The sequence below is a fragment of the Ogataea philodendri genome (assembly GCF_020536065.1).
Source record: "Ogataea philodendri strain CBS6075 chromosome Unknown scaffold22, whole genome shotgun sequence".
Taxonomy (NCBI): Eukaryota; Fungi; Ascomycota; class Pichiomycetes; order Pichiales; family Pichiaceae; genus Ogataea; species Ogataea philodendri.
The window spans coordinates 1,005-23,527 of record NW_025763874.1 but is presented as its reverse complement, the minus strand read 5'-3'; the positions used below and the strand labels follow the sequence as shown (position 1 = coordinate 23,527).

Sequence of the window (22,523 nt, the reverse complement as noted above, 5' to 3'; positions counted from 1 at the left end):
CATAATGTCTTACAAAACGGGCAGATCCATGCTGGATCTGTTCCGAGAAACAGATGACGACCATAACAACAATAACTACACAGATGAATTCGAAACTGCAGAGTTGCTCACCACTACACGGAAGTTTCTACAGCAACAGTATGAAATCGATAACGCGCTAAAACAAATGAACCCAAACAATGTTAACCACAACAACCGTCGTTCTTCAACACTTGGGCAACAATTAACTCAGAAGGAACGCCAAATGCTGGGTCGCACTGGAAATAAACAGCGCGAATCCTCTGTGGCTTTGCGGATCAATCGATCTGGTCGTCCGAGTCACTCAAATCGCTCAAATCGCTCAAATCGATCCAATCGTCCTGATCTGCCTAAACTGCGAAATCATACTCTTCACGCCATGTCTGATCTCTCCTCTGACGAATTCGCCAAATACGTTAAACTCAAGCATGTCGGCAGGGGAGCATACGGCGGCGTTTACCAAACCAAGCATTCCGTCACTGGAGAAATATACGCCATGAAAGTCATAGAGCTAGATTCATACCATTCAGATCAGCCGTCCAGTTCTTCCGCCACCTCGTCAACACAGGAACATCTCATGAACGAAATACTCATCATGAAGCAATTCGATAATGTCAATGTTGTCAAGCTATTTCATTACCACATGAATTCTACGTCCATGAACTTGATCATGGAGTTCTGTGACAGTGGCTCCCTTAGGGACCGCTACAAAGCCAAGGGGCCATTGCCCGAACTCGAAGTCGTTGAGTATACCAAACAGATACTCGACGGTTTAATATACCTTCATCGCAAACACTTTATACACAGCGACATCAAGGCTGCCAACATATTGCTCAAAAAGGGGATCATCAAATTGGCCGATTTTGGCGTGAGTACCAAGTTCGAAATCAAAGACGACATCGAGACTCTACGAAGTGATAAGAAGAAAAAGGAAGCCAATGGTTCGCCTTACTGGATGGCTCCTGAAGTTATCAGGCTACAAGGAGTATCTACTGCCTCCGATATCTGGAGTTTGGGAGCTACCGTTGTTGAGCTCCTAACGACCCAACCACCCTTTTACCAACACGATCCGTTCCCAGCATGCCATGCGATTGGCTCAGGGGAACCTCCTGCAATTCCTTCGGGCATTTCAAACGAGTGTTTTAAGTTTTTAGCCGATGGTTGTTTCCAACAGGATCGCAAGGCTCGATTGACCGCTGAACAGCTTTCGAAACACCCATGGATAGTAAGAGACGCTCGTTTCGATGATTCAATGCGGTCGAGTGTCAACAAGGAAAACCGAAACGGGTTCTTGAAGCAGTACAATGAGCTGTTTCAAAGTAATTACGATAACGATTTTGAAGAGCAGTCAATCAATCTTCTCATGACCATCAATACCACCAACAAGAAACAAAGACTCGAGATATACAAGGAAACCAATTCCGGCGACAGTGATGATGATTTCATTGATATGTTTGATATTGATGATTTCAAAGATCTTGGCATCGAGGATCAGCAAGAAGTGAATATCCGAGAACAGAAACAGGAATTCATTCGAGAGCTAATCGAGAAGACAGAGGAGGCAGACCTGGAGGAACTTCAGTTTATCAACAAGTTCGCCTCTGACAAGGAGGATTCCATGAACCAGGACGACGACGATAAGGTACAAACCGGGCTAGACTTTGTAATTTCGTGCCTCATTGATCAGAAGTTTGTCTACAAGTTGAATTCCAGGATAATAGTTGAGCAATCCGACGATTGCAAGATTGAGCTAATGAAGATAGCTATCAAGCTATTCGAGAACGATAGCCAGAGTCTTGTCACGTTTTACCATTGTGGTTGCACTTCCAAGATTATTAAGGAGCTCTATGAGGAGGACTGCGTCTTCCAGTATCTGAAGATGCTTGTCAAGTCGTACCTGCCGACGATATCTGTTATATCTACCGAGATATGCGAGATTTTGGTGACGATTTTAAAAGATGGCGACCCGCTAAGGTTCAACGATTGTGTGGATATGCTGATCGACCTCTTTAGAAACGACAAGATTGAGAAGCAAGGCATGTCGGCCATCACGATTTCTCACTCGCTACCTCAGACACTGGCATTCAGTCTGAGCAATATTCGCGGTCATTTGAACGAGGCCAAAGAGGCAGAAGCCGGTCAAATCGTCAAGCTGCTTGCAAAAGTGGCACACTATTCTTCCAACTACGAATGCAGCAAATTCTTCACCAAGGACTTCTTCACTTGTTTATTCAGAAGGTTCAACAAGATACCGTTTGAGCTCAAACTGGAGATAGTCAAGATCGTGCACCGGTGTGGGAAGCTTGTTGAGCAAGTATTGGAGCAGCTGGATAGCACCCAGATCCAACACGTCTCTGATCAAATATTGGAGGACCTATCCACTGAAGATTGTTCCCGAGTGTATGAGAAGTTTGTGAAATGTGTGATCCCGCTTCTGCACAAACTCTGTTTGCTGGATCCAGACAGACAGGCCGATCTTTTATCTCCCAGCAGTATTGAACTGTTTTCGCATCTGTTGAGACTATTTCCCAACAACAAACGCACAGAGTCTGTTAGGACCCAGATAATCAATCTGTTTATGGACGCGGTTGGGAACACAGAGCTTTCGCATGTCTGCAAACGGTACGGTGCCATTGAGATCCCTATTATTGTTCTTGGAGAGCCCGGCAGGCATGTGGATGCCATTACACGCATCTCAGAGCTGGTCCAGGCCGAGGATGACATTCTTGACGAGACGTTCCGGAAGAAGCCAGCGCTTGTGAGCATGTTCCTGGCGAGTCTCAAAGTGAACGAGGAGCTGGGCCCGTTTCTTGGCGAGCTTTTGAAGATTCTCCAGAAATACCAAATATTATGGACAAAGACACAGAAAAAACACCCACAGGCATTCAGCATATACAACTACATGTGCTCCTCGGAGGAGCTTCTCAACTGTCTTTTTGAACGGCTTTCGCAGCCGCAACTGGTGGACCCGATCCAGGTGCTACGAGTGTTCCAGCTATTGTACGAGCGCAGACCGCAAAGTTTCATGTTGCGGGAATTCAAGTCGGCATTTCGCGATCTGCGGGACGAACTGGACAAGCCGGACTTGCCAGACCGGTCTTCATGCATGATCGACATGATTGACGAGATTCTGGCTGACCGGTCATGACTTGATCTGTGACCCACCCCCGAGAACAAGGCTGTGCAACAGAAAAAGGCCGTTTATTAGTCATTTAAAAAGAATAAATAGTATAGCCTAGAAGTATATAGACAAAATTGTTTTAGACCTGTACAGATGGATATCAATGGGGTTGAGTCTGGAGATCTAAAGGAGAAGTCTTCTTTCTTCAAAGACGTAGTGATCAAAAACTATCATCCGATATGGAACGTTGCATTTATGACCACTGGAATATGTTCTGGGGTACTATTTAGGTTTCCGTACGAGTTTGGCGTTTTCCGCATCTTTGGGCTGATCATGTGGGCCATATCGCTTTTACTGTTCCTCATGGTGAATGTGTTTCTCATTCTAAAGCTATATTGGTTTCGAGGGTTTGGAGTGCAACTTGCTACCGAAATCCAGTTCAATGTGTTTCTTGCTCCGTATTCCATGGGTTTTAGCACCATCATCAACATGATCCACCTGGTGACGGCCCACTACCACAAGAGCTTCAAAGTTGGGCTGGTGATCATGTGGTTTTTGAATTTTATCATGGCGTTGCTCTGTGGGTGGGGTTTAGTTTTCGTGCTATTTTGGAAGAGTAAGATAGACCAGGCACAACTGAACCCGCAACTGATTCTGCCGATACTACCGTTGACCGTGTGCGGGTCCTGTGGAGCGCTGATTTGCTCGGCGTTCGTGTCGTACTCAAGCCGGCTTCAGCTGATGATGATTCTATTGACGTATCTACTTTGGGCCAATTCCGTCATCATCGGGGTTTGCCTGATCGGCATTTTCATCTGGAAGATGCTCATTTACAAGCTCCCACCCAAACAGCTACTTTTTAGTCCGTTTGCGCCTATCGGGCTGATAGGTCACGGTGCGTGGGGAATTATTCTAAACGGGAATAATCTCCACACCTATTTGGTAGCACACCCCTTGAAGGGCCAGATTGACTCTGTGCAGCTAGGAACTAGCATCAAGTTCATGACAGGGATGATTGGTCTTTCGCTCATTGCCATAGGCTTCTTCTTTACGTTTCTAGGGTTTGCCATGTGGGCGGTGTATGGCCTGCCAAAGTTTAACAAAACGTACTGGATCGTGCCTTTCCCAGTTTGCGCGTTGAGTTTGGGAATCACCGAGTTCTACAACACTTTCGGCGTAGGCCCGTTTCGTGTCGTGGGAACCATCTACGCAACATTCGGCGTGCTGATGGCGCTTTGCTGTCTCGTCGGAAGCGTCTTTTACGAGGTGCCGTACGGCAAGCGGAAATTATAATTTGGAGCGAGGTGTAATTATGAATATCAAGGCAACAAAAAAAATATATTAATAATTCAAACACCTTCTTTGCTTCTCTAAACCAGACGCCTCACAATATGTTGCCTTCGCAAGCAGAGGTGGCTAGCTTCCCTCAACAGGAAGGGGTGTTTGATTATTTGCCGTATATCGACCCGGAGCCCTCCAACGACGTGTTGGCCGTTGTTGACGATTTGATTCAGGAGGAACTCATGAAGTTCAACCTGAACCAGTTGCATCCAAAGCTCGCAAACGACCCATCATGCATTGGAGACGAGGACAGAAGTCTCCCAGTGACCGAGGATGGAGTGGGCGGTATCAGTTTGTCCAATTACAGCAACCTGCTGAACGAACAAAACGAACTGGATATCAAGAAGATGAAGACGGCTTTATCCTATTCGCAGCTGCGGTACCGCACCCTTGTTCTCAACACGCAAGAGAACGCACAGGAGACCAACAAGAACAAGTGGATGGTCCATCTAGATAATTTGAAACAGCATCAGGACGCATTAGAAAGAACGATCGAGCGCAAGAAACGACAAAGGGAACAGGTTAATGGCGAACGGAAACGTCAGTGCACGCAGTTCGAGCCGCTGAATGACTATTTGAAGACCAGGTGGTCGGAGAAGTTGGAGGAGCTGGTGGACATTGGAGTCGAGGCAGCTCTTCATGAGGCAGAGAATTAATGACTACGTATAACGACTTACCAAGAAAAACATTACAGCTACGCTCACATATTATAACTTATGACAATTATCGAGTATGTATCTAAGCAAGAACGTCAGCATCGTACTTAGCCTTGAACCAAGAAATAGTGTCCTCCTTAGAACATTTGTGAGAAACACCAACAGTACCCCTAGCTCTCTTTCTTCTTGCAACTCTGAAACCGGCTCTACCCATCACAACGTAGAAGTCCATACCGTAGATACCGATACCTGGGTCGTACTTGATACCAAGGTCGATGTGTTCTTGGATACCGAAACCAAAGTTTCCGGTCTCGGAGAAGTTTCTGTCCTTGAGTTGGTATTCTTTCACCTTCAATCCTCTCTCCAAGATCTCGTCAGCCTTTGGTCCTCTGACAGTAACGTGAACGGCGATCTTCTCATTTCTTCTGATACCAAAAGTTCTAACAGTGTATCTGGCTTTGCTCTGCACTGGAGTTTGACCAGACAGTTGTTCCAACACCTTGGATGCTCTGGTCAATCTGTCACCAGACTCACCAACACAGATGTTGAGAATCAACTTCTCAATCTTGAGTTCTTTCATAGGGTTTTGGCTCGACATGTCGATAATACAAGATAATTCAAGAGTTGATGTACAAAAATTTTTCATCCATCCACACACCACCAGAATTGGCAGACAGTACGGGCAAATGAAAAATCATGTGATCTTGTGCGGTTTTTGAAACCCTGTCTGGTGCACGGGTTTTTGGCGGCCCAAGTTTATTTACCAGTGGCAAAATACTGTAACCATCTCTGTCACCATGTCTATTGCTGATATCGGGAAAAGATTCACCTACAAGACTCAATTCGAGCAAGAACTCGAAGAGGCATCGTCCGAGTTTCAGAGACTCCAGCCATCGCTCAACTCGCTGGCCCCAAGCATCGCCGTTCCTCCTATCTCACAGCCAACAGACTTCCTTAGAGCACACACAGATTATGACTCCAACTCCGATTGTAAAATAAGAATGGCACACGGTACCACCACCTTGGCGTTTAGATTCCAGGGTGGTATCATTGTGGCTGTCGATTCGAGAGCTTCTGCCGGAAATTGGATCGCCTCCCAAACCGTCAAGAAGGTCATTGAGATCAATCCAATGTTGTTGGGAACCATGGCCGGTACCGCGTGTGACTGTCAATACTGGGAGACCTGGTTGGGTACCCAGTGCAGATTGCACGAGCTCAGAAACAAAGAGAGAATCTCGGTTTGTGCTGCTTCCAAGATTTTGAGTAATCTCGTTTACAGTTACAAAGGAATGGGATTGGGAATGGGAACGATGATTTGTGGTTACACTCCAAAAGAAGGTCCTACCATATATTATGTCGATTCCGATGGAACAAGATTGAAAGGCGACCTGTTCTGTGTTGGCTCTGGTCAGACTTTCGCTTACGGTGTTCTTGATACTAATTACAAATGGGAACTGTCTGTGGACGACGCTCTTTACCTGGGTAAGAGGGCCATTCTCGCAGCTGCACACAGAGACGCTTACTCTGGTGGTTCGATCAATTTATTCCACGTGACTGAACAAGGATGGGTGTTCCACGGAAACCACGATGTTGGTGCCCTGTTCTGGGAAATCAAGGAGAAAGAAAAGTCGTTCAACAACGTTGAAGCATGATTTATCATATATCGGTTCACAATACAACGCATCTGCGCATATACAATTATTGCTCAACTTTAGAAGACTTGTATTCGGGTTCGTCTTCTTTGGTCAAGTCTAGAGTGTCCAATGATCTTTTTCTGGTCTCGAAGTCGACTTCCTGAGAATGCTGAGCCAAAAAGTTGTCCAGATCAAGTTCTTTCGGCGTGTCCTTGTCGGTGTCCATGTTATCCAACATCATCTTGAGCTCCATGTCTTCCAGCTCTGGTTTATTTTTCGAAACTGCAGTGACAGGAGGTGTTGGATGCGAGAATTTCTGGAATTGTAGCTGGATGCTCTCGTTGTCGTAGCTCGTCTGTTTCTGGAGTCCCGGTTTATTAACAGGTTTCGCGTTAGGAGGAACCACAGACGAAGGCTTACCGTAGTATTGTGGCTTTCTTATCGATGGGATAGGAGAATGAGACGTTGGTGGATGCGCCGAGGAGTTTCCCGCTTGGATGGATGAAATCGGCTTGATAGAATTGGAAGACGCAAGAGGCTTTGGGACCTGCGGCGACGGTCTGGCAAACTGTTGGGCAGCCGACCGCGGCGGAACAGGCTCTGCGGGTTTGGTAGCAGGAGGAGCCGGCGGCGGCGTGCTTGCGGGAGGAGTCAGTCCTTTCTTCTTGGTCACCTGGATGGTGGCAGCATTCAATGCTGCAGACAAAATCTTGGTGATATGGGCAGGGTTCTTATCAATCAAGGTCACCAATGGGAACCCTTGGATTCCTGCATTCTTTGCGGCCTGGTTCACCTGGGCAATGGTCATTGCGAGCGCCTGCGTCAGGATCTGGGTGGTTGTTTCTTTATCGTACATTTTGCGGTCTTTGGTTAGACGGATAAGCTCTTTCTGAAGATAAGATAGGGCTTTCTTTGTGTCGCCAGACAATTTGGACCCCGAATTTGTTTCCGGGGTGTTCGTCTCGTTTGCAGGAGAACTGGACGTTTCGGGACTGGAACGAGGCGGCTGCTGTTGTTGGAATTGCTGGGAAAGCGTCTGCAGATGCTGTGTGGCCTTGATATTGGCCAGTTCGATCTGTTTGCGCTTCAACCGTTCCTTCTCAGCAAAATACTCTTCGTCAAGACCCCAAAGCCAGCCCTTTCCTTCCTTGCACACCTTGCGGAATGACTTGTTCAGCGAAAGGTTGTGTCTGACCGAACTCTGCCACCCATCAGGACAATAATAATAATAAGGATACAATTCCTGGATTCCTTTGTAGATCTCAGAAAGAGACATTCCTTTTTGCGTGCCCTTTTGTCTCAAACACTCTGCAATGAGCGTCGAGTACGAGAAGTTCGGCTTGGTTCGGTACTCTTCTGGAATTTCTTCCGGCTTGTAAACTTTCTTAACCGGCTTCAAAGGTTTCTTGAGTCGGTCTTTGGCAGACTGAATAAACTGCTGAGAGCGCCCCGCAAAGGCATTCAGACTGTCTGGAATTGGAGAAGAGGTACCATCTCTTGCAAAAGCAGCAGCAGCTGCGGCAGCCTCTTCTCGCTTCACAACCGAGGCCTCAGCATTTGCACGAAGCTCGTTGACAAAATCGTCCCCGAGCTTGAGAACAGGCGCAGACTTGGTCTCGGCACCTTTCATATGCTGCGGAGTCAAAGAACCTTCTCTCGAGCTGCCGCTGCTATTCTCCTGGGTGTTGGAAAACGATGTTTTCAAACTAACTGCATCTGATGGATTGATTGGTTTGATCTGCTTCCCGTTTTTCGAATTAGAAACGGTTTCGTCTGTTGGTAAAATAAACTTGAACCTCGTTTCCCCAATCTGTATTCGCGTATTGTCCTTCAAAGGGAGAGTGACCCCACTTTCAACAAACATATCGTCGACAAAGGCCCCGTTTCTCCCCACAACAGATAACTCAAACCGTTGGTTACCAAAGTTGTAGAATATTTTTGCGTGTCTTCTAGAAATGGCCTTCTGTTGTCCAAGATGAACGTCCAAAGAGTCTGTGCTTGTATCTCCTTCAACCAATCTTCCAAGTAATATTTGCATCGTTTGCACATAAAAGGTAAAATTCTCAAAATCCAACATTGCATATGCTTGAATGTTATCAGATCCCTCTGCTCTGTCTGGAGATTTGAATTTCAGAGACTGAGTAGACATCGGTAACTGTGTCGGCGTGGAAATTCCCTGAGATGCTTTCGTTGTATCAGCTTCGTGATCCCGAAGATCACTGATCGGATCATCATTTAAAGGTGTCGGCGTCATATCCCAATATTTTTGTCCGATCTATCTATTGCATTGATCAACTGAACGTGTCTTGTTGACCTATCAATAACACAAATACACAGAAGCGCGTGTAAAGGTGTAACCAGTTGAATCTCAATCGCTGTTATGAACTGCGAACGTGTACAAAGATTAGAATATAACTTTTGACAAGAAATAAATTAATTTTTTTTTCCCTCCCTTAAAATTTTCATTATCTACAGCCCTTAGACGATCGACGCGCCGGTAGGGATCTGGTTGAACTGTCGTTATTCATTGACTAAGTCCTATAACTTCTTCTAAACTGCGCCGTTTCAAGAGAATAGCATCAAGAATTTGGTGCACATGACTGTTTCCCGTGATCCGGTTGGTTTCCTCTCGGGTGAGCAACTCAAACACTTTTCCTTCCTTCACCAAACTGATAAGATAGTACGGATCGTAATCGTATCCGCTATAAGGCGGGAGTCCCGTAGCCGCCTGCAGCAGCACAAGACCAGCACTATACAGGTCTGTAGCATAATCGGGGAGCTTTGTTTGGTCTTTCAAAAGTTCCGGAGGTGTGAATTGCAACGTCATTTCGGGCTGTTCATGGATATCTATAATTTTTGAAGAGGACGTAAAATCAATGAACTTGAATATTGGACGTGGACCTAATGTGGTCCCCACCAATATGTTGTCTGTTTTAATGTCGCAGTGGACAGCCCCAATGTCTTGAAGAACTTGAAGCCCCTTTAAAATGAAATCGAGAAGCTGGTACCAGTTATCAAGCCCAATAGCCGGCTCAGTAGCCTGTGTGGTTTGCTTCTTCTCGTTGATGAATTTATAAAGGTCTGTATCGTAGTTTTTCATTAACAAGCATGGAAGTGTATCTGTCTTTTTCATCATTGGGAATTGTGATTTGCTGAGATAATAAAGTCCATAGGCATCAACAAACGGGAAAGAACTGTCGCCAAACTTTCTGAACCACTTGCTGTCTCTGTAGTCTCTCAAAGTAAGCATGAACTCTGTTTCTCGCTCCAATAGCTTGACCTTGTTTTTAGCGGTAGGAATTTTTATTGCGATATTCATTGCCACAGAGTTCACTTCTCTGGTAGCCAAAGTAGCCAGATGAACGTAGGAGTTCGAGCCCTTGCCGATCATCTTGTCTAGCTTGATTTCAAACACCTCGGGCGAAAGAACAAACGATTCCAAATGTTCCGTCTTCAGCTTATAAGGAACTGGCGAGTTGGTCTTAGAGGAAGTCTTTGGAATCTCGGGTAGCTTGGACGATACCTGACACTTGGTATCTAACAGATTCGAAAGAAGATCATGCGTATTGTCGAACTTGTGTGGCGCTGGGGAAGTTGGCGAGTAATAAAACGAATCAGTAGCAGCGGAATTACTGACATTCGTTGTGTCAACCGTAATCGTATCGGTTCGAAGAGAAGTGCCTGACGTGCTCGAGACAGTTTTTGAGTCCTCAAACGTTGCCGAAGCCACTTCAAATACCGGGGTATAGGGTGGGGTCTGTGACATCTTTACTATAAACACATTGAATTGGAATCCGGTATGGTATTCTGAGCGGTTGTGTTGACTAAGTTGAGATGGACTGATATGAGAAACTCTGTTTAGATGGTTCAAACACAGTTCCGTGATTCAGGTTCTTTATATCTTAGGCAATTAAAGGGGGTTCCTTTTGTAACAATTTTTTTGTAGTGTGTCCCAATTTGGTATTGTTACACTGCCCAAAAGATTTCTTGCCGCCGAAAATGTTAGAGGGATGAAACAGGCGTCTAATTGATCGTGGTGTAAAGGTGTGCTTATTTTAGAGGGAGGAAGAAAAAAATAATCGGTTGATTTTTCAACCTTTCAGAACGATTTAAATAATAATCAATTTTTGATACGCCATGTTATTCTGTCGAAGTCAGTTTTTCTTTGTGAAAAACTCGTCTTTGTTGAAGGCCGGTTTCAAGAACACGTCTGTGAAACACAGCTCTCAGTTTCTCGGGATTGGAGCGAGAAAACCAAAGGCCGTGCAGCTGAGCACCATCCCATATTTTTCCTCTACACATACTCTGGCACTCCCAAAATCGAACTTGATTAGACCAAGTACTATCCGGAGTGGCTTGAGTCAAAAGCGGATGTTCTCAACGACTCCGATCTCGTTCCAGCAAGCCACAAAAACTATCAGACGATCCAAATGGCCTGCAAATACAAACAAAAACCTGGGTTATTTGTGTATCGGAACCTCGATTCTGGTGTTTGCGATTGTTATTTTGGGAGGCCTCACCAGACTCACCGAGTCCGGACTTTCGATCACCGAATGGAAACCAGTTACCGGAGCCATTCCTCCAAGAACGCAGGAGGACTGGGAAGAAGAGTTCAAAAAATACCAGGAGTCTCCAGAATTCAAACTTCTCAACTCGCACATCACCTTGGAAGAGTTCAAGTTCATTTTTTACATGGAGTGGTCTCATAGACTGTTGGGTAGAATTATCGGAACCGTCTTTGTGTTGCCGACTCTATACTACATTGCCCGCAGACAAGTTTCTCCTCCTGTTGCATTCAAGCTGCTTGGAATTTGTGCTCTGATCGGTTTGCAAGGAGCCATTGGCTGGTGGATGGTGTATTCAGGAATTGACGAGCAATTGCTCGAAGAACGTAAGTCCAAGCCAACAGTTTCTCAGTATAGATTGACTGCTCATCTGGGTGCTGCCTTTTTGGTGTACTGCACTATGATCTCTACTGGTTTCGGTATCCTTAGAGACCATGATATAATGAAACACCCAAAGGAGTATCTGGAGACCTTCCAAAAGATACAATCTCCATCTTTGAAGTTGTTCCGCAGGCTCAGTAAGGGATTACTGGGACTTGTTTTTGTCACTGCCATGTCTGGAGCTATGGTTGCAGGTTTGGATGCAGGATTAATTTACAACACTTTCCCTCATATGGGAGACGACTACATTCCATCTGCAAACGAGCTGTTTTCCCCTGTCTTTTCGCGCCTGGCCGACCAGTCTGACTTAATTTGGAGAAACATGTTTGAGAACCCGGCAACCGTGCAGCTGAATCACCGGATCATGGCTACTCTCACGTTATGCTCGGTGTTTGCTCTGCACATGTATTCGCACCGGATCAGGTCGATCATCCCCAGACCAGCCTACAAATGGCTCAATATCTCTATGGGAGTTGTATCGTTGCAAGTGACCCTTGGAATCTGTACTTTGCTATGGCTGGTGCCTATCGAATTGGCAGCAGCACACCAAGGTGGTGCTCTGGCTTTGTTGACCTCCGTTCTGATCACCGTCTGCCACCTGAAGAAACCAACTAGATCGAACTTGATGTTGTTGAAGAACTTCCTCGAGAAGTCCAAGGCCAACAACCCGATCCTGAAATGATAAGCCTGTACATAATGCCTGTATATAAAAACTAGTCTGTCATTTTTTAGGTCGGCTCTAATACGAAAAATTAATATAGAAATTCAACACTGGAAAACATCAGACACTTCTTGAGCAATGCTGTTTTTCTCCTTTTTCAAGACGCTGGTGGACCAGGAGGTAAGTTTGAGCAATATTGAGAATTCCGTAACTAACAATTAGATCACCGTTGAAGTAAGTTGAAACATCATGAAAGTACTAACAAACAGCTCAAAAACGACGTTGAAATCAAGGGAACCCTTAAATCGATTGACCAATACCTCAATTTGAAACTCGACAACATCTCTGCAAACACAACAAAATACCCTCACCTGATAGCAGTTCGCAATCTGTTTATCAGAGGATCGAACATCAGATACATTCACATAAACCCAAGCTTGGTCGACACGAACCTTCTTCAGGACGCCAGTAGAAGAGAGGCCATGGCCAGCTCCGGAGACAAGATTGGAGGAAAGTGATACTTTTGGATAGAAAAACAGTGAAATAGTGCAGGACACGGCCTCAACCGTTGCTACATTTATGTGTACATTATTAACCGGATTTTCCATACAAAATCTCAGGACACTGCGCTCGTTTGTGTCCTTGTTTTAAACAATGGGAACATGTCAGCTTCTTGGATTTCCGAGACTTGGATAGCTGTGCATGTTTTGTAGAGTTTTCTGGTGATTGAGTTGTAGTTATTGTGTTTGATTTCGTTCTGTTTGGTAGAAGAACGTATTTTGATTCGTCGGTATTGTTGTATAGCACATGGTCGCAGTTCGGACACTTCATGGGCTGCAAAGGATTAAAATCTTCCAGTGTATTATCACCTTCTTGCAATATTCCAGAATTTTTCAGCTTATTGAGATATCCATCCAGAACACCAATTTTGGTGGCGTATTCCTCCTTCAGACCCCTCAGCTCTACCTCCTTGCTCGATATCTTCTGCGCGAGTGCCCTGATTGTATCATTAACGCTTTCAAGCTGGCTAAGTTGGTTATCCATAAATTATATTAATCTAAAAAAAGCTGGTAAAAAAGATTATCTCTATATGAATGTGGACTTAAACTCCAAGAGCGCTAAAAAGCTAAATATATACGAATCAAGCGCCGGGCACTACACTACCGGCCGATCGTTAAAGTACAAACTGAAAGATGAGGACACGCTTGTTGATCTGGAAGACTTACCACGTCTAAAGAGCGATATCGACAAGGACAAGTACAAAACGCCAGTCGGTTATAAGTCCAAGGGAAGACCCATTGCACCGGACGAATTGCTCAATGGTGTCTTCAAGGTCGATCCCGGTGAACTGAAGTACCTGACGCGAGACGAAATCAAGGAACACACGTCTGTGGATCTGCCTTCTTCAGAACTGTTGAAAGCGTTGCATTATTATTTCGTTGACCGCATCCAACGGGATAAAACCATACCAGACACGCAGAAGGACCTCTTGTTCACGCGCTTCTGTGACGGATCGGCGTTGTTGGCTATGGGAGTCCTTGTTGAGAAGTGGATTGGAGATCTCGCCGACAAGGACAACGACACGTTCAAATATTACATGGAGCTGGACCAGGTAGAGGATCTGACAGATATACTGAAACGCAAGCGACGCGCCAACTACTATCGCCGCAAGGGACACAGAATCCAACCTGGGGCAGACACGAGTCGATCGACGTGAGTGGGGCGTCGGTCTCAAAAATTTTTATGGAAAAAATATTTCACAGAGCTCGTCTACATAGTACACAAATGGGAAAGAAGAGAGGCAACAAGAACGGTAATCAGTCCGGGAAGCGTGAGAACAGAGGCTACTGGAAGGAGATCGAGCGCAAGAACGATCAATGGGAGCGATATTATAAAGCACAAGGGTTGATTCCAGAGGAGGAGTTTGATCAGTTCAAAAAAACATGCGAGCAAGATCTGCCGTTGACTTTTAGAATCACCGGTTTCAAGAAGCATGCACACGAAATTTGCGACCTTTTCACCACAAAACACATGCCAAATTTGCAAAACGCAGACGACGAGACTTCCAAACCACCATTTCCGTTCCCTTGGTACCCAGGCCAGCTTGGATATCAGATCGATTTGCCAAAGTCGGTCGTGAAAAAGAACCCATTATACGCTTCTACTCAGAAGTTCTTGGTTGTTGAGACCGAGGTTGGAAATATTTCCCGTCAGGAGGCTGTTTCGATGATTCCTCCGCTCTTTTTGGACGTGCAACCACACCATTTCGTGATGGACATGTGTGCTGCGCCAGGTTCCAAGACCGCCCAGCTGATCGAGGCCCTCCACAGTGGAGGTGCCGAGCCAACAGGTGTTGTTGTTGCCAACGATTCTGATTACAAGCGGTCTCATATGCTTGTGCATCAGGTGAAACGGTTGAACTCTCCGAACTTTGTGATTGTGAACCACGATGCTCAGCTTTTCCCGAAAATGAAGCTTACCGAGGACGGAGACTACATTAAGTTTGACAGAATTCTGTGTGACGTCCCATGTACTGGTGATGGTACCATGAGAAAGAACCTCACTGTTTGGAAAGACTGGAGAATCGGAAATGCTCTGGGACTGCATCCATTGCAACTCAACATCCTGATGAGAGGTTTGCAGCTTTTGAAGAAGGGAGGAAGACTTGTTTACTCCACATGTTCGCTCAGTCCGATTGAAAACGAGGCAGTGATCGCTGCTGCTCTTCGCAGATGGGGCGGAAAGGTCAAGACCGTTGACTGCAGCGACATGCTTGTTGGATTGAAGAGACGGCCTGGTGTTTCTTCGTGGAAGACATTCGGTAAGGACTGGGAGGAAAAGACCAAGGAGACTGACACCAACAGTCTTCCAAACGGCGTGTTTTCTCCTACCGAGGAGGAGGCCAAGGAGTTCCATTTGGAGAACTGTATGAGAGTGTATCCACATGACCAGAACACGGGTGGATTCTTCATTACTGTTTTGGAGAAGGTTGATCCCGATGAAGAGTTGAGAGAGGACGAGGAGCCAGCCAGCAAGAAAATGAAGCTGGAGACCAAGACAGAGAACGCCGAGTCGGCTGTTCTTGCTCCAGTGAAGAAGGAGAGACTTCCAAGAGACGCGAACGAGGAACCGTTTGTGTTTCTGCCGCCTGACAACGAGGAGTTGCAAAAGTGTTGGGATTTCTATCAAGTCAAGGAGTCTTTCTCAAAAGACACAATGTTGGTCAGAAACGCTACCGGCGAGGCTCTGAGAACCATCTACTACGTTGCTCCTGTTGTGAAGAAGATCATCGAGACGAACGAGCGCAAACTGAAGCTGATTTACGCGGGTGTGAAGATGTTTATTTCTCAGAGAGCAGAGTACTCGCAGCAAGCATGTCCATGGAGAGTACAGTACGAGTCTGTTCCTATTTTGAAGGAGCATCTGGGACCAAACCGGACTTTCCAGATCAACCTTGATCTGTTGAAGATTTTGTTGAGCGAGCCGTTCCCAAACGTGAATAAATTGCGGGAGGATAAAGTGGACCCTGAGTTTATGCAGGAGATTACAGACTTCCCTGAAGGATGTTTTTTTGTTGAGGTGAACCGTGGCGAGGACAAGGAGGAGCTGTTCCTTCCATTGTGGAAAGGCCGCTCGAACTTCAACTTGATGGTCAACAAGCACGAGACCCACGAATTACTCTACAGACTGTTTGGGCTTGAAAATTAATATAGTGAATAAATTGGGTGACTAAAATGCATGTGACATTGATTGCCGCAGTTTTTTTTTTTTTATCTAAGATTAAATGAGCACACGACGGCAAGACCACGCTCGCTACTCCAGCATGAAGAGGTTTGGTCTGGGCGCAGCCACGTCGGGATCGTTGTATTATATGTCGCCACAGATGGCCAGCACGGCGTTTTCCAAGCTTTTTTCGCGTGTTGGTGTGTTCAATCTATTCGTGTTTCTGTTTATTTATTACACACGATGCCAGACGACCACGATGTTGCAGGTGGCCCGACTGACGGTCCAGAGCCTTCGAAGGTGTGTGCGGATGCGCCAGTTCCAGTTAATGTTAATGAAATTGCCAGCAGTCAACAGACAGGCTGCTGTGATGATGAACGGGTTATGTTTGATATGTCGAGATGAGTTGGAGAGCAAGCAAACAGTTCTGCTTCACTGTCGACACTCGTTCCATAGCGGATGTCTGGGCAGTTGGTATCAGGAGTGTGATAGTTGTCCATATTGTCGCACCAAGGTTGGATTATGATAATATATTTTTGCGCTCTAGAACAGCAATCACAACAAGTAGCACAAGTCCCAGGAGAAAGCTTTTGGCAAACTCCAGCGACGTGGTGGTCTCGTGGCCAATCACGCTCATCTGTATAGCAACGACAGCTATCGAGGCCGTCCAGAAGTAGACAAACTTCTGCCACTGCTGAGATTTGAAGTCGATGATGGAACGTAGCTTGACAAAACAAAAGATTATTCGCACCCCCATGTTGATCGAGTTGGCAACCACCAGACCAACCAGACCGAGGTCCCGGTACTGGATAAAGTACGTGGACGTGGCGTAGAAACAGATAGAGTTCACCAGCATCAGTCTGGAATACTGACTCACGTGTTTCGAGTCGGTGTAGATCGAATTGAACAGTGCCTCTGTGACCCCGTTGACAGCCAAAAACGGCAGATAGTACCAGTAGATCTGGAACACTTGCGACAGCTTGTGCTTGTCTGGGAACGACGCGAACGCCAGGTTGACCAGGTAGCTCGAATTCACTGGTGCAAAGATGAGTATCAGTGTCAGCAGATATATATAAAGCGTTGCAACCTTGAATATTGTATTATTGAGTGTGGCCATGGTGGATTTGGTGTTGAGCTTCAAGGCAAACTGTTTAGACACGTTCATCCTCAGGGACTCTTCGATTGGCTGGAACAGGATTCTGGCTAGCAACGACCCGTAATTCGACACAACCGAGTAGTAACCTTGGTCGAATATTGGAAACAGCTGGTTCAGCACGAATTTGTCTCCCTCGGTAAGGAAATGTTTGAACACCAGCTGCACAAACAGCGATCTGAGGTAGTTAAACGTTGATGTGGTTAAATAAATGCCCTCTGATGTTTTCGTGGGCCATATTAATCTGAATTTGGAGTAGCATCCAAAAATAGTGAGCGAGTAGCAGAACTGGGAAATCACGTAGCCAAACACAAAGGTCACGTCTGTAGACGAGCCAATTGCCAATCGCGTGACAACAAAGAATTGAACGGCGCATTTCACAAACGAGGCCATACTCTCTATTTTGGCTCTCTTTGCCATGTTGAGCTGTGCCTGGTTTAAGTTATAAAACGGCTCGCTAAGTAGTTCGAGGATTACAGAGGCCAAAACCGCTCCAATCCCCAACTGGTACTCCCATGGATGCAATTGAAGCCCGCTCAAGTCCAATTGCCAGTAGAAAACAGGAACAACCAGTGCTCCGCAGACTGCGAGCCCCAAATAGGAGAAATTTATCACTGTCTGGTAAAAGTTCTTGGCACTTGGATCCAGCGGTTGGAGCGCAAGTCTCACTGGCTCTCTGCTGATAAACAGCACGGATCCTATGACAAACTCAACCATGTTGGCGAATCCTAGCCCCGTAGGGCTCACAGATCGAAGTAACACCTGGTTGAGCGTGAAAGTCATTATTTTTATGACCGTTTGTCCTGCTATCAGAACACTGGCGGCCCGCGCGAGGTTAAACGCCGGGGGCGGAGAAGTGCTGATCGAGTCAGCAGTGGGTGTAGAAGACATTGTGGAAAAACGCCATGGGTTCGATTCAGGCAACGTGTTCGTAGTATGATGACGTTGCAATAATAATGTCTAAATATTTAATTTCTTCGCACAGCCTGAATAATCAATCAATCACCTACTTGATACAAGAACTATAAATAAAGGATGGTCGCTAATATACAATGTTCCGTTCAAAAGTCCTCCTGGTAACGGTACAGCACGTTTGCCCCGTGATGGCCGTTGGTCAAAGAAGCCAGCTCTTCTGTCTCGGAAACTGCTTCTGGAACATTATCGTTCAGGTTCAGAGACAGCGTAGCGTCGTCGGTAGTGGCCACCACCTTCTCTGTGGACTTGAGTTTGGCCGTATCCAAGTGTTTGGCGCCGGTGGGCGAGCTGATTTCTGTCGACTCTGAATTTTTCAAGTGGTTCACCGTTATATCGTTGTCTTGATGGGTATTATGATATTGCGGATTATGAGGATAGTGCGAGTGGTCGCCGTAGTCCTGTTCGTAAAGCTGTTGGACGTATTCGCTCTCTTCGAAGTGGGATTTGGGCTGGTCTTTGGAGTCCGTGTCGTCCACTGGATATTCCAGGAAATCTTCCTCTTCTTTCTTCATTCCCGAGTCCAGGTCCTCTTCACCCTCGTCCTCCTGGTCCATGGTATCCTCTGTGAAGCCGTTCTTCTTGGACACCTTCTTTTTTCGAATTTCTCCTCTTTCTTGCTTCAAAGCCTGCTGTTCTCTGTACTTTGCCAGGTAGATTTTGAGCACCTCGCTGTAGTTTTCAAATCCCAGGTTCGTCATCGAGTACAAAATGTCCTCTCCGTTGATGGTTTTACGTTTTTCCATCAAACACTTATCGCTGGCCTCGCTTGTTATGAACGAGATAAACTCAGACACACACTCTTGCATGCACTCTTTCGCGTCCTTGGAAACTTTGGCCGTAGCCGGAAGCGTGTTCTTCATCAGCCGCGCCACATTCGCAATAGGCAGCCATCTGTCCTGCTCGCGGAGCTCGAAATCCTGCGAGGTCATGTCTGGAGAAACACTGACTAAATATTTTTTTAATCTTGCCGGACGCAGCGACCAAGGTGGGGGGTGGATTAAGAAAAAAAATCTGGCACTTAATTATTTCGTTAATGTCAGAACACGAGGAAATTAGTGACGTTGAGGAGGTGGAAGAGGTTTTGCCGCCCGTCACCAATCGCCAGATGAGCTCGGATGAGGTCAAGCGGCTTGCGCAGGAGCGGGCCAAGATCAGACAGCAGTCGAAGGCGTATTCGCAGCCTGTTGATGAGGACGGTGTTCCCTTGGATGTGAAGAAAGCGGAGGAATATTTGGAACAACCGATCAAGGAACAGAAAGATGTGGAATTGGCCGAGAGATTGCTCAAGAGGAAACGCGAAGAGGATCTGGGAATCGATGGAGACAGTGACGGCGAGGATATTGGCGAGTTATTGGATATGTTTGGAATCGAGGTGGAGGAGATTTCCACAAAGATGAACATGAACCAACGACAGCAGCTACTGGTGGAAAACATGGACTCGGAACAGCTCAGCAGGTATGAGTATTTCAGAAGAACGAACTTGAACACGGGAGGAATCAAGAAACTGGTCAATAGTGCGATTGGCTACAACGTCGGAACAGACTTTGCCAAGATCCTGGCCGGTGTCGGCAAAGTTTTTGTGGGAGAGGTGGTGGAGAAGGCGAAAGAGGTGCAACGAAGACAGAACGAGGCGCGCGTGCTGGAACAGCTGCAGCACAAACGAGAATTGAAAGCATACGAAGACGAACTGGAGAAACTCGATTACTCCGAAATACCAAACGTTCCCGACCTTGGCAAAGACCGCACCACTTACGATAACTACCGGATCAAGATCCCGGACGACGAAGACCAGCTCACCCCGGACCACATCCAAGAGGCCTGGAGATTGTTAATGGCCGAGAATCACACAATTCTGGAGCCCCGGTGGCGCAAACAAGGTGGGGGCGATGGGTTCATGTTTCGATAGTTGCAGTGTATTATATTAGATTTTAAAGTGGTCTTCATATATTAATTATAAAACGTTTGACTCACACACGGAAAAACTAGAACGGGAGAGAGTAGTACTAATTAAAGTCACCCTCGATAGAGAAAACACACACGCACGCACACACGCGTACACACACACATATACTTTTCGGTTTGGGGATAACAGTATGGTGACACTTTCCAGTCGTTAATCTTTTCTAGGCACACACAAATAAGAAAAGAGTGTTGACTGGACTGTATCGGAGTTGTTCAAATTGTTCAGTTAGAAACTTGAGTAGTTCCTTCTTTAGCAGCAAGCTTAGCTGATTCTCCTTCCTCGGTATCCTCAGTAGCTTCTGGTTCGTCTTCAGCTTCATCGTTGTCATCCTCAGCCAGGAAAGCAGCTCTCTCGTCTGGGTTAAGACCAGCAAGAACTCTCTTTTCAAGGTTAGGGATATCGGACATTCCGTACCAACCAATAACGATGATACCGACAACACCACTGACAGCAGAGAACACCAGAGCGACAATACCTCTGGCAGTGAAACCAGCAGGAAGAGCTTTTTCTTGGACGTTTTGACCAGTAAGGTCGAAGAAGTCCTTGTCGTTACCAGCAGCATTACCAACGTAGCTCATGTTGACGTTTTCACAGACCTGCTTCCAGTTATCAGTCAAGGTCTCGTTGGCTTGGATTCCAAGAGGATCCTCAATGAACACCATGGCAAGACCTTGGATCAAGTGCCATTCAATATGGCAATGGAAGAACCAGACACCTGGGTTGTCAGCCTTGAATCTGATCACAAAGTAGGACTGAGGTTGCACGTACAAGACGTCTCTCTGCATTGGATATTCAGGAACATCGTACGGAGCAGACTCGTTGTAACTGATTGGAGAAGCTTCGTCGCTGTAGTCTGGACCTCTTTCAATGACCTGGAACACGTGACCGTGCAAGTGGAACGGATGCTTACCTGTATCCTGGTTGTTGAGGACAATTTCCACGATTTCGTCTTTCTGCAGGACAATCGAGTGGGTGTTGGTTCCGTAAACAGTAGCATCCGTAGCATTTTCACCAGCAGACATGACGGTAGCAAGAGCAGGAACAACTGGAGCAACATAGGAAACTCCAGAGAAGAAGGCATAGTTAACACCGTTTCCAAGGTTGTCCATGACAACGTCCAGAGTGACCTGATAATCATAGCTGTCGTAAGCTTCTTTCTTATCCAGAGGAACAAGGTAGAAGTCGTCAAAGTAAGCAGTGTCATAATTGTCAATGGTGTACTCGTCTGGTAAATCTGCACTGTCGTTATAGACAATGTAATTGGTAGCATTAAGAACCAGGTCATCAGGAGTGGTATCCAACATGGTCTCGTCGAACTTTTGCATGAAAGCATAGTTTCTAGACGTGTCGTTCTTGGTGTGGATTAACACATCGTAACGCTGGGCCACGGTGATGTAAATCTCGTCGGTCTCGTTCTTTTCCACATAGACACCATCAACTGCGATGATAGTGAAGGTGTGGTCCTCCATGTAAAGGTACTGAGAAACGAAACCACCAATGTTAATCAGACGCACCAAATAGGTTGTATCTGGTTTGACGTGCCAAGTGTTGTTTCTGGTGTTGTTCATCAGCAGGTTCTGAGGAATTGGCTCAGCACCAGTTGGGTTGTACACATTCAAAAAGCTGGAAGTCAAAGTATTAACGTCATCATGGTACCATTCAGTCAAGGAAATGACAACTTCCTCATCCCATTCGTATGGAGGATCAGGGTCCTCAATCACAAAAGTACCTCTCATACCGTCCATATATTGACCAGAAGTATGGGAGTGGTACCAGAAAGAACCGACTTGATCAGGAACAGTAAAGTTGTACAACATGGTGTCACCAGGAGCAATAGGACACTGAGTGAGCAAAGGAGGACCGTCCATTTGGGTGCTGTGTTCTTGGAACAGACCGTGGAAATGCAATGTGGTATTAGCATCCGTGAATCCGTTCGTCAGGTACAGCTCGACACGATCACCCTTGTTGACCCTGATGTCAGGCCATGGGAATTCACCGTTACAAGAAATAACTGGTCTTTCATAAGTTCCGTCGGGATTTGCATTGACCCAACCGGTAGTCCAGTTGAAAACATGGGTTTCTGCCAAAGCAGCAGCTGCAAAAAAAGCTGAAGAAACAAGAGACAATCTCATTCTCCCCAGAACGAAATTTGTATATGTGTGATGAGAAAGCTAATTGGGGATCCGTCGATATATATAGCCCAATTTTTCGTCCAATACAATTATCAACTTGTATTGATTGGCTGAATATGTGGACTGCACTGATTTTTTTGATAATATGCATCTGACCGGTGTGGCGGTGATGAAAATTTTAGTCGAATCTTGTAAGACCC

General features: G+C 46.0%; 19 protein-coding genes across 19 annotated transcripts; 11 read left to right on the top strand and 8 right to left on the bottom strand.

Annotated features, from left to right (window-relative positions):
• Positions 1–4: 4 nt before the first annotated feature.
• On the top strand, positions 5–3,166 carry OGAPHI_001659 (uncharacterized protein; the record flags this gene model as incomplete). Its single annotated transcript, XM_046202444.1, has 1 exon — positions 5–3,166. The coding sequence occupies one exon, from the start codon at positions 5–7 to the stop codon at positions 3,164–3,166; it is 3,162 nt and encodes a 1,053-aa protein (XP_046063446.1).
• Positions 3,167–3,292: 126 nt separating this feature from the next.
• On the top strand, positions 3,293–4,432 carry OGAPHI_001658 (uncharacterized protein; the record flags this gene model as incomplete). Its single annotated transcript, XM_046202443.1, has 1 exon — positions 3,293–4,432. The coding sequence occupies one exon, from the start codon at positions 3,293–3,295 to the stop codon at positions 4,430–4,432; it is 1,140 nt and encodes a 379-aa protein (XP_046063445.1).
• A 98-nt stretch (positions 4,433–4,530) lies between these two features.
• Positions 4,531–5,136, top strand: OGAPHI_001657 (uncharacterized protein; the record flags this gene model as incomplete). The annotated part of the gene is made up of 1 exon (XM_046202441.1): positions 4,531–5,136. The coding sequence occupies one exon, from the start codon at positions 4,531–4,533 to the stop codon at positions 5,134–5,136; it is 606 nt and encodes a 201-aa protein (XP_046063444.1).
• A 76-nt stretch (positions 5,137–5,212) lies between these two features.
• OGAPHI_001655 (uncharacterized protein) lies at positions 5,213–5,752 on the top strand (the record flags this gene model as incomplete). The annotated part of the gene is made up of 1 exon (XM_046202439.1): positions 5,213–5,752. The coding sequence occupies one exon, from the start codon at positions 5,213–5,215 to the stop codon at positions 5,750–5,752; it is 540 nt and encodes a 179-aa protein (XP_046063442.1).
• Positions 5,219–5,734, bottom strand: OGAPHI_001656 (uncharacterized protein; the record flags this gene model as incomplete). The annotated part of the gene is made up of 1 exon (XM_046202440.1): positions 5,219–5,734. One exon carries the CDS (start codon positions 5,732–5,734, stop codon positions 5,219–5,221), a length of 516 nt encoding a protein of 171 aa, XP_046063443.1.
• A 181-nt stretch (positions 5,753–5,933) lies between the features above and the next one.
• OGAPHI_001654 (uncharacterized protein) lies at positions 5,934–6,788 on the top strand (the record flags this gene model as incomplete). Its single annotated transcript, XM_046202438.1, has 1 exon — positions 5,934–6,788. One exon carries the CDS (start codon positions 5,934–5,936, stop codon positions 6,786–6,788), a length of 855 nt encoding a protein of 284 aa, XP_046063441.1.
• A 46-nt stretch (positions 6,789–6,834) lies between these two features.
• On the bottom strand, positions 6,835–9,024 carry OGAPHI_001652 (uncharacterized protein; the record flags this gene model as incomplete). The annotated part of the gene is made up of 1 exon (XM_046202436.1): positions 6,835–9,024. The coding sequence occupies one exon, from the start codon at positions 9,022–9,024 to the stop codon at positions 6,835–6,837; it is 2,190 nt and encodes a 729-aa protein (XP_046063439.1).
• On the top strand, positions 7,268–7,663 carry OGAPHI_001653 (uncharacterized protein; the record flags this gene model as incomplete). Its single annotated transcript, XM_046202437.1, has 1 exon — positions 7,268–7,663. The coding sequence occupies one exon, from the start codon at positions 7,268–7,270 to the stop codon at positions 7,661–7,663; it is 396 nt and encodes a 131-aa protein (XP_046063440.1).
• Positions 9,025–9,294: 270 nt separating the features above from the next.
• OGAPHI_001651 (uncharacterized protein) lies at positions 9,295–10,536 on the bottom strand (the record flags this gene model as incomplete). Its single annotated transcript, XM_046202435.1, has 1 exon — positions 9,295–10,536. One exon carries the CDS (start codon positions 10,534–10,536, stop codon positions 9,295–9,297), a length of 1,242 nt encoding a protein of 413 aa, XP_046063438.1.
• A 371-nt stretch (positions 10,537–10,907) lies between these two features.
• On the top strand, positions 10,908–12,398 carry OGAPHI_001650 (uncharacterized protein; the record flags this gene model as incomplete). Its single annotated transcript, XM_046202434.1, has 1 exon — positions 10,908–12,398. The coding sequence occupies one exon, from the start codon at positions 10,908–10,910 to the stop codon at positions 12,396–12,398; it is 1,491 nt and encodes a 496-aa protein (XP_046063437.1).
• Positions 12,399–12,515: 117 nt separating this feature from the next.
• Positions 12,516–12,895, top strand: OGAPHI_001649 (uncharacterized protein; the record flags this gene model as incomplete). The annotated part of the gene is made up of 2 exons (XM_046202433.1): positions 12,516–12,557; positions 12,617–12,895. 2 exons carry the CDS (start codon positions 12,516–12,518, stop codon positions 12,893–12,895), a joined length of 321 nt encoding a protein of 106 aa, XP_046063436.1.
• Positions 12,896–12,968: 73 nt separating this feature from the next.
• OGAPHI_001648 (uncharacterized protein) lies at positions 12,969–13,421 on the bottom strand (the record flags this gene model as incomplete). Its single annotated transcript, XM_046202432.1, has 1 exon — positions 12,969–13,421. One exon carries the CDS (start codon positions 13,419–13,421, stop codon positions 12,969–12,971), a length of 453 nt encoding a protein of 150 aa, XP_046063435.1.
• A 46-nt stretch (positions 13,422–13,467) lies between these two features.
• On the top strand, positions 13,468–14,094 carry OGAPHI_001647 (uncharacterized protein; the record flags this gene model as incomplete). Its single annotated transcript, XM_046202430.1, has 1 exon — positions 13,468–14,094. One exon carries the CDS (start codon positions 13,468–13,470, stop codon positions 14,092–14,094), a length of 627 nt encoding a protein of 208 aa, XP_046063434.1.
• Positions 14,095–14,162: 68 nt separating this feature from the next.
• Positions 14,163–16,085, top strand: OGAPHI_001645 (uncharacterized protein; the record flags this gene model as incomplete). The annotated part of the gene is made up of 1 exon (XM_046202428.1): positions 14,163–16,085. One exon carries the CDS (start codon positions 14,163–14,165, stop codon positions 16,083–16,085), a length of 1,923 nt encoding a protein of 640 aa, XP_046063432.1.
• Positions 14,529–15,293, bottom strand: OGAPHI_001646 (uncharacterized protein; the record flags this gene model as incomplete). The annotated part of the gene is made up of 1 exon (XM_046202429.1): positions 14,529–15,293. The coding sequence occupies one exon, from the start codon at positions 15,291–15,293 to the stop codon at positions 14,529–14,531; it is 765 nt and encodes a 254-aa protein (XP_046063433.1).
• Positions 16,086–16,620: 535 nt separating the features above from the next.
• On the bottom strand, positions 16,621–18,036 carry OGAPHI_001644 (uncharacterized protein; the record flags this gene model as incomplete). The annotated part of the gene is made up of 1 exon (XM_046202427.1): positions 16,621–18,036. The coding sequence occupies one exon, from the start codon at positions 18,034–18,036 to the stop codon at positions 16,621–16,623; it is 1,416 nt and encodes a 471-aa protein (XP_046063431.1).
• A 278-nt stretch (positions 18,037–18,314) lies between these two features.
• OGAPHI_001643 (uncharacterized protein) lies at positions 18,315–19,157 on the bottom strand (the record flags this gene model as incomplete). The annotated part of the gene is made up of 1 exon (XM_046202426.1): positions 18,315–19,157. The coding sequence occupies one exon, from the start codon at positions 19,155–19,157 to the stop codon at positions 18,315–18,317; it is 843 nt and encodes a 280-aa protein (XP_046063430.1).
• A 104-nt stretch (positions 19,158–19,261) lies between these two features.
• On the top strand, positions 19,262–22,302 carry OGAPHI_001642 (uncharacterized protein; the record flags this gene model as incomplete). Its single annotated transcript, XM_046202425.1, has 3 exons — positions 19,262–20,091; positions 20,526–21,419; positions 21,642–22,302. The coding sequence occupies 3 exons, from the start codon at positions 19,262–19,264 to the stop codon at positions 22,300–22,302; spliced, it is 2,385 nt and encodes a 794-aa protein (XP_046063429.1).
• OGAPHI_001641 (uncharacterized protein) lies at positions 20,413–22,323 on the bottom strand (the record flags this gene model as incomplete). The annotated part of the gene is made up of 1 exon (XM_046202424.1): positions 20,413–22,323. One exon carries the CDS (start codon positions 22,321–22,323, stop codon positions 20,413–20,415), a length of 1,911 nt encoding a protein of 636 aa, XP_046063428.1.
• Between the last annotated feature and the right edge of the window lie 200 nt (positions 22,324–22,523).